A 9,362-nucleotide genomic window follows, 5' to 3' on the forward strand; every position below is an offset into this window, starting at 1 on the left:
CATTATTCCTAACCTGTCCAGAACAGCTTTCGGTTGCTTTAGCACTTCATTTGATTGCAAGACCAGATGCTTACACATCTTTGAAAAGAACAGTTCAGTATAATTGTACTATCATGACTATCTTTAGCAAGTTAAGGATTCATTTTGTCTAAGATTCACTGCATTTACAAAGCTCATTATATTCCTGAGATAGTAATATCCTTAAACTGAACTGAACAATTACATTATTTTGTTTGGGTATCATTGTAATGTACATAACACTGAGAATCATTATTACACATAAAAAAATAGAATCAACAATTATTTTATTCAGTGCTTTGTAACATCCTCCCGACGTGAAAGGCTGTATACAACTATAATGTGTTGCTATTTTCCATGTCAAAAAGCATTTCCAGAAGTGATAGGAATAACTCGGGAATAACCAGTCCAAATATGTGAAAATGAATACTCTGTTGCAGTTTATGATATACTGCACCAGTGCAATATCCTGCATATTGTGAGGACTGTCTGGTGAGACTTTGTACCACAACCCATCAATCCTTCATTCGGTAATTTAATCACAAAAATGAAGCACTTAAATAATATACAGAAAAGTGATTAGATCTTTGAAAAGTGGCTGAAATTTGACAGTGGTTGGCTGTATTTACTGTGCTTACGGAAACAAGGATGATTGAGGATCAACATTTGCTTGGATCATCAGATCAGAAATACTATTCAATGTGAGTGACTAGAAAGTGATTTTCCTTGAATCAAGAATCCACTTAGGCAGAATCAACTTGATCAGGAGAAAAGGAAAGCTCTGAGATGCAAAACAAATTGGAGGCAGAGTGCCACAAACTTACCTGTTCAAACTGCTTCATGCTAAACATCTCCTCTGAGAAATCCAAAATCAACACCCTCTCAAATCCACTTTCGAAAATCTGCAACAGAATAAGCACTCATGATTACTGGAAAATAAAGAAAAATATTATTTCAGCGTGTATGAAGTGAGCGACTGTACAGTATTCCATATCAGTCTAAACTCATGTGGAGTAGAAACATCGGCACAACCTGGTTAGGCCCAGTGGCTTGTTTCTGTGCTGTGCATTCTTTCTAGGTAAATAATTTATTCTATGCAAATAATTTATTCCCTGTACGTCTGGAGTACCAAAACCTGGAATTGGAATCAAACTTATTCCCCAAAGAAATTGAACTTTTTAGCATTTTGTACAATATAAAAAAACAAATAACCTTTCCAGCAGTTTCTTCAATCAGTGTTTCTGGCAGTGAAATGTGCTCAGTCAGCAGCAGTGTTGAAATTACTTTCAGCAAGGTCTTACAGCACGGAGCAGGGAGCTGCGAATTCTGTAACATTCTTATTAACATCTGAGGGAGAAAGAAGACGAAGAGTTGAAATGGCAACAAAACTGATTATATACCTTTTTAGTGAGGGAAGGGCAAACAGTCACTCACCTCACAAAACATCTCGGGATCAGTAACCTTAGATCCCTGTCCATGTTCAAGCAGGTGAAGGCAGATCTGCAGCAATCGCTCTAATTGTTCCGAACCTTCGCTGAGATTATCATTGTTTAAGTTTTCACACAATTCCAGAACACAATTCTGCAAATTACAGAAACGTTATTCATTATTCAAACTTTAAAAACATGAAAAACATTTTCTAATTCATAATGGGGTCATGAATGTTCTTTTTTTTCATGATTAACATTCTCCTATGAACAATTACTTTTTTTTTAAAACCACATTTAAAAACTATCAGCACGTTTTATGATTTTAAAATAAATAACAAGACGTAGACCACATGTAACTCATGACTCTCTCTATTTTGAAATCCTGCATAATTAAAAAAATAGCTCACACTGACATTAAATTGATTTGAAGCATTTTGATTGATTGTTGGCCACTCCACAGGAATTATACAGCCTCTCAGCCAAGTATATCTAATATTAAATCATCCAAACACACATTGTTTCCTTATAAAACAATACATAAGACTGTATTCTAAGCCTGAGTTACTTTAAAAAAAGACAATGAAGTCAGTATAATAAACATTTTCATTTTCTATTTGATACAATGCCTCTTATTGGAATGCCTCAAAACACTTCACAGATAATTGCTGCTAAATGTAATGATTGTGTATTTACAAGCAAATGTGGCAGCTAACTTGCACGCGCCACGATCCCACAATCAGCCGTGAAGCTAATGACCTATTTACCTGAAGGACTTGTTCAGCGCACGAGAAGATCTCCCTTCTCTTTGCAAATACAGTATTGACATTTAAAGAGTAGTAACGTTATGATTAATCACCAGGAAGTTGACTCTTTCATCAACTTACTTGCAAACAGCTCCATAGTAAACCTAAGTGTTCCTTGAAGATGTAAGATGCAGATGCCTTTGCCATGTGTCCAACTGCTTCTCCCACAGTAATCCATGGTAATACCACACTGGTCTCTGTAACAGGTCCCATTTTTTTTAAGATGATGGGGAAAACCTATTTTTTATTTAAAAAAAGTAAAAGATAATTGAGTTGTGCATTGTGCTCTGTTACACCAAGTAAGAGAAACAAAACATCAAAAAGAAACGAGAGAAATTCCAGTCTTTTTGTGAATACCTCAAAGGATTTTTATCTTCCGTCTCAAAAAGGCAGAAAGGATCTTGATTCAACATCTCGTCCGAAAGATGCTTAATTAGTGAATTGTAGCAGCACGTGGATTTGATCAAAACACTTTATTTTCAGGCACTCATGCAACTGAACAGGCAGACAGGACCTTGCCTTAACTTCACATCCGAAGGAGGACATTTCCAACAATGCAGCACTTCCAAATACTATATTGGAGCATAAGCCTAAACTGTGTGAGTTCAATCTCCTAAAGTAGGATTTGAACCAACAACTTCTGACTCAGAGGTACGTGTGTTATTAATTGAGCCAGACTAACACTTAATGCAGTAATACAGTATATCAGTGCAGTAGTTTGGTCTTATTGATTCAAATTCTTCTCGAATTCCTTGGAAAAGAACAGCCTGTTCCCAGTAGAGGAATCTAATTAACATCCCAGATCAATCCGGGAAATACGTTTCTAATTTTTTGTAGACAAATCTACAAGTGTTACCTTGGTTGCACATGAGTGAAACATATTTCGGACTCCTTTACACATCTCAAAAAACAATCGACCCATTCCTTCTGCCTTCTCAGAATGCTCCTCCAAATCCATAAACAAGCAGTTGAAAAGTGCATGGTGATCCGGAACCTGCACACAATTAAAAGGGTTGATTTGTTTTTAACTAACCAAAAGGCTATACTGTTTATAGTTAACTAATAATACTAAACAACAATTGTTTTTCTCATCATGTCTAATTAAACTTTGAAACTAAAATGGAATGCAGAGTATTGTTACACCAATTTAAATTTGCAGACCGACATTCAATTCCTAGAATGGGCAATGCAAAGAACCCACCTTTCTCATCAGGAAAGCAAAACTTTCAGCTGCAAAATTTCTAATGTGCTCTTTATTGTGGGCCAGGAGTGAACTGTACAAGCTGCAGATATAAAGGAAAGATTTATGTAACCATTCTAATCAACTTTTCAATAACATACAGCAAGTTTGAGAACACACACTATTCTATGTCGAGTATATATGTGCTGAAGATTTACTTTTTCTCTGTCGTAAAACAACGCGTAAAGGTAGGAGATTAAAGATAGTTTGCTTTAAATGTTTCCCCATTTTCCTAAACCGAAACTTGTTTTTATGGAACTTAACAAGTGTTACGTTACAAGGACGAACACAATCAACTGTGATTGGTATTCCTTGTAGACTAAATGCAATATATATTTCTCACTGCTTAAATATCATAGATGTATATTACACAAAAGTGATACAAGATCAAATAAAAGCCTTGAATGAATACAATTTCAAAAACACTTCAACATTTTTTTTTAAAAATGACCATTCAAGTATGTTTCAATGCAGTTTAATTAAGTATCCATCTGAGCAAATTTCTTTCACCTCTTCAAGTATTGGCTTATAAACAAAACACAATGTCAATTCTTGCAGTCAAACCTTGGAAATGAAACAACTGAGTTGTGCTTACCTATAAATATCAGTGATGTCATTTACCATAACCCGCCACAAGTACTTGTACAGGTAAGAGAGACAGGTGAAGGCCCACTCCAACAATTCTGTGTCTTGGGTATCCAGCAAGGAGGTAATGATTAAAAAGAAATCTTTAAAGTGGGGATAAAAATCTGTTTGCAGATCTCTAGCCAGTTGCACCACAAGGCTGAAATACAAACAAAATGATATTTTTAAAACATGCATTTATTTACCCGCTAAAAACACTCCAAAATTACAATTCACTAATTAATTTCATTTTAAAGCAATTATCCTGCTTTATCTGCACTACAACTCTCAGTATTTCTGTATCTAAGTTTCAAATATGTCTATTGAAAATGTTAACAGTATTTAAATTGCATTAATCTTTCTAAAAATGCAGCAGGCAAAGCTATAATAAAATAGGTTGTGTTATACCATACCTAAACTGTGCAGGTGTGAATTCCCTTTTTGTCTATTAACCTACTGTACAGTTACTGTATTGCGGTCAACATCCACTGCATGATGGTTTCTTTACTCACTACTTTCCTGAATTTAATAAATCTTTCTCAAAACATCATCAGACTGAGACTTTTCCCAAGCAGATTTATTATATTTTTAGCTTGCCACACAATTGGTTCAGAGAAACGTATATTGAATCCTATAAATCCTTACTCAAGCAAAGGTTGATACGCCAGACTGCCCTTGATTTGAAGATGACTTTTCAGGCTTTCCACCAATCCATTCTGATAATATACCAGCTGATTGAATGACTGCGATTTTCCATACACTTCCTTGTAAAATGTCACTGTAAAACAAAATGAACATACCAGTCAGTTAAATGTGTTGTTTGCTATCTTCAATTTGCAATAGATCCTTTTAAATGTTATCATCTTGCAAATTTTGACAAGTTGAAAGAGAGAAGTGACGTTAACAGCAATCTGACAACAGGTACAAAGCTTCAAAGCTGTTGTGATGATGCTGATCTGGAACTGATCCTGAATGTCAGAGATTGAGGCCAAGGATAAGACAAGGTGGTGCGGCTGTACACACATCATGGTGAGGCATGAGTTGTATGCCTTGAGCTTTTAATGCCTATACAAACATGTCATTCAGTCAGAAACAAAGAGGACCTGACAGCTAAAACTTGTAGGACTCAAATGCTCTAAAGCAACGAAGGCTGAAAATAAACTGGGTTCTGGTCACATGCAGTACAATTATAAAGATTTAATCTGAATATTTCAAATATGAAATGCATGTAGTTACAATACACCAACTGCAATGCACCAATTGTCTGCTTAACGTTTGTACAGGCACATCACATCATCAAATATTAAATATTTGATTTTATATCATATTTTGTACTTCACTGTAAGCAACTAAACATCTCTCCTCTGCAGACCTTGATTTGCATTGAAATTGATATTAACCCAAATCATTCCCTTAGTCGGCTCATATTATCATTTGTACTGTTTTAACATTTACTGCATAAAACTGGCAATCATTTTGGGGTATGAATTGTTTGCACCTTTGAAAGTAATATCAACGACAGTCATATTACCAACAGTAATTGTATCAAAAATAACATGAACATCACTAACTGTAACATCATCAACAGTAAACAAAAACGGTATCAATAGTATTCATCAATTGTACCAAGAATAAACTGCATTAACATCACCAACAGGACTAACAAAAACAGTATGCATTCAAAAAGAAGTTAGACCTTCAAATGAGGGAGAGGGAAATAGGAGGGCATAGGAGGGAGTAAGAAATGTGTGGAGTATAAATACCAGCAAAGGCTGGTTGGTCTTAGCGGCCCAGATTATTAATAATGTTGTTATTAACATTATTAATAATGACAATATCACCAACAGCAACATTAACATTAACAAAAACTGTATCAACAATAAAAACAGGAACAGTCACATCAATAAGCTATTCATGCACTAAAGCAATAGTGTAATGTAAATTTAGGCATACCAAAATGTCCTGTGCAGTTCAAATCCCTCCATTTATTCAGTCCTTCATAAAAGTAGGTTTCCACTTCCTGCAATAACAAATACATTTTAATTTCACATACAGAACAAATAGTAATGATTCTAAACATTAGAACTACAAAAAGAGTATAAGCACTGATGCTGGGACTTTTAACATAATTTAAAGTATGGTGCTTTCAACTTAGGAAAGCTGCAAATTATCAGTGAACTGTCCTTGGTTTACAAGTTTAAAATCTGGGCTGACAGATAAAGAAAATAGTGCAAAAGATGTCTAAATAAATCGCTGTGTTCCCGTATATACACAGGCAAATTGAAAGATGTTACAAATAGTTTAATTACAGCAGCTCAGATGTATCTCATTCAGTTCATTGGTGTCCATTATGTTACTGAACTTGTAACTTACCTTAAGTTATAATGTAAAAAATGAAAATGTAGGTTTCACAAGGTTCAAAATTGTAATATTTGTGAAAACAAATCCAAGGAAAGTTAAAACTCAGTTATCCGTATACAATGGAGAACAACAAACATTAAATCACCTGCCCAGAGGCATCTATTGTTGCTGTGACTCCAGCTTGTAGATAGCAACCATTTATTTTTACAAATGCAAGAAAATATATGGAGGGAAACAACTTAACAAAAAGGCAGATCAACATGAATAATATTCCTTGCATTTAATATACTGCAACTCCTTATGTTAAATGTCTCAAAAGCGCTTAACAGTTTTCTGTAAAATGCACTGACCAAGAATATGTAGGAGAATATGGAGGCTAATTTGACCACAGCAACATCCAATAAGCAGCCATGACATGAATGGCTTTTTTTATCTACGGGATTGTAGCCCAGGACACCAGGCAAAACTCCATTCTTTTTTCAAGCAATGTATCAACAATGTGATAAGGCGCTATATCAAATACAAGGATTATTACAATCCAGGACTCCCTGGCAGTGTCAACTTAGACTGTGAGCTCAAAGTCCTAATGTGAGGCTTGAGTCCACAACCTTAGAGTGCTATGAAATAAGCCAGTCTGACAGTTTTAGAATCTGAATGTCTTAAAATCTCAGTAAACTTACCTCATTGTAGCTCCCAGTTCGATCAATCCGGTGGATTATATCAATGTTTACATTTGATAAACGCTCCGAAAAGGTGAGGAACTGAAAAATACAGTAATATCCAAATAAACAATCAGTAATATTCTTGCATTTATATAGCGCTCTGGGACGCTATGCCACATGAAGGGCGCTATATAAATGCAAGTTGTTGTTTTCTCTTGTGATTTTTTGACCAGGGGGAGTGGGGAGGAAGTCAGTGGGGTTTCCTTGGAGCTAAGCAGACACCACGGTGATATGCTCGGTAATGGAGTGTCTCAGTAATCCGATTCCTGATCCAGGCTGCTCCGCATTACTCTCAAGCATGACTGATGGCAGACTGGCTGGTCTTGTTGGCAATGACTTGGAAGGGTAGGATGCCCACTTGGCCAAAGCCCTAAGGGGTCGGTCGGGTGACCCCAGCTGGACAAGCTGAGGGAAACGTGCCACATGCATTCAATTGCAAGCGAGTTTTAGGCTGGTTTCAGTACCGCAACGTGCATGGGTAACCCCTAACCTGTGCCCAAGACTAAAACAGGTCGGCAGGTTACGTCGCTCCAGGGAGAGGAGTTCACATTCCATTCCAGACACAGAAATGTGCAGGTGGCGGCCGCGGGCAGTATCGGTTTGATTTGGGTGATGGGTTCCCACGTGCGCCACGACAGCCAAGTCAATATTGTAACAGCGTTTCACAGGGAAGGGGATCAACGCGATAGCCCGAATGAAGCGGCGCGGGGTGAGAGGCGCGCGAGAGGGAATGGGGCCGCCGTGGGGTTTCTCGTCACTGGAGGGGCCTCGGACCCCCGGGGCTGCAAAACGCCTGAAGGGCGTGACCCGGCGGTTCCCGTGAAAACAAAGCCCGAGTTACTCACCCGGAAAGTGTTTTCCGATTTACGATTGGATGACTTTGGCTTCATGTTTAGAGGTGGTGGTGAGGGGTGAGGAGGGGTGAGGGGGTGAGGGGGGGGAGGTCGGGGGGGAGGGGTGTAAACGGTATCAGGGTTAAACGGCAATGATACCCCGGGGGAGGGTTATGCTGCGAGAGGTCAGTTCACTTGACGGTATATTCCGTGAAGCGCTTCGAGACGCCTCGAAGACGTGATGAAGGGGCGATGTCCAGTGCAGAGATTATTATGATTATGAACACTAGAGAGGGTTGAGTGGTGCCCGGGGGGTGGGGGGGGGTATCGGGCGGGTGCAGTGGTACCCGGAGGGGGGGGGGGGGGGGTGACAGAGACTCTTCAGCGGCTGCTCGCGCCGCGCGGCTCCTCCGTGGGCGCCGCCATCTTGACTGGAGGATTGTGGGTCAGCACGTGGCCGCCAAGCCCCGCGCGGGGGGCGGTGGGAGGGGGCGGGGCAGGGAGGAGGGGGCGGGGCGTGTCCAGGGCAGCTGTCACTCAAACTCCCATTGACCCCCCCCCCCCACCCTCCACTGCAGTGAATTGCACAAACAGAGGAATAATAATCACAATAATCATAATCATAATAATAATAATACATTATACATACAGCGGAAGCTGTCAAACAGCAGCATTTTTTGCGCAGTACAAATCTGCGTTGGGTTATTTTTCTCGCAGCCGCACCGCAAAACCTTAAGGCAAAGATTATTATTATTATTATTATTATTATAAAGTACTAACGGAACTAAAACCCTGTAATAATAAAATGCGCAGACCCCCAACGCTTCACGGTGCATTCTGCGAAGCTCTTTGCGACGCCTCAATGACGTAATAAGGCGCTGTATCAAATGCAAGGATCACTGTTAAAATAATAAATGTCTCGAGCGCTTCGCAGGAATTCACAATCAAGTGTATCGACTGTTTTTTTTGTTGTTGCAGTCAAACCGGTTGTCTTTATTTTTCAAAGGCGAATGGAAACTTTGCCCTGCAAGATTCAATCTTTCTGTTAACGTTCATGGTTCATTAAATGTGCTTTTATGAATAAATAATAAAAATCTTTACATTTAATATAATAATAATAATCCTTGCATTTGATATAGCGCTTTTCACGTCGGAAGGACATCCCAAAGTGCTTCACAGAACACACTGTAAAGTGAATTGACTGTATATTTGTGGGCGAACGCGGCAGCCAATTGCGCACAGCAATGTCCCACAAACAGTCGTAGATTGAAAATGACCAATTTATTATTGTTTTGTTTTGGAGGGATTATTATTAGGCTCTGTGTGGAGTA

At 38.6% G+C, this 9,362-nt stretch overlaps 1 protein-coding gene across 1 annotated transcript in view; it reads right to left on the reverse strand.

Annotated features, from left to right (window-relative positions):
- The window catches only part of utp20 (UTP20 small subunit processome component), a 49,911-nt gene extending 41,809 nt beyond the window's left edge, over positions 1–8,102 (reverse strand). Inside the window, exons 1-11 of the mRNA XM_007895459.2 lie at positions 8,044–8,102; positions 7,157–7,237; positions 6,069–6,135; positions 4,761–4,893; positions 4,087–4,275; positions 3,453–3,534; positions 3,108–3,245; positions 2,333–2,488; positions 1,453–1,599; positions 1,231–1,365; positions 843–920 (exon numbers count right to left, since the gene is read on the reverse strand). Of these exons, the coding sequence (XP_007893650.2) occupies positions 843–920; positions 1,231–1,365; positions 1,453–1,599; positions 2,333–2,488; positions 3,108–3,245; positions 3,453–3,534; positions 4,087–4,275; positions 4,761–4,893; positions 6,069–6,135; positions 7,157–7,237; positions 8,044–8,088 (1,251 nt within the window). The 5' untranslated portion in view covers positions 8,089–8,102. The remainder of the gene's footprint in view (positions 1–842; positions 921–1,230; positions 1,366–1,452; positions 1,600–2,332; positions 2,489–3,107; positions 3,246–3,452; positions 3,535–4,086; positions 4,276–4,760; positions 4,894–6,068; positions 6,136–7,156; positions 7,238–8,043) is intronic.
- Positions 8,103–9,362: the final 1,260 nt, after the last annotated feature.

This window comes from Callorhinchus milii, unplaced genomic scaffold (genome assembly GCF_018977255.1).
Source record: "Callorhinchus milii isolate IMCB2004 unplaced genomic scaffold, IMCB_Cmil_1.0 Scaffold5, whole genome shotgun sequence".
NCBI classification, from domain to species: Eukaryota; Metazoa; Chordata; class Chondrichthyes; order Chimaeriformes; family Callorhinchidae; genus Callorhinchus; species Callorhinchus milii.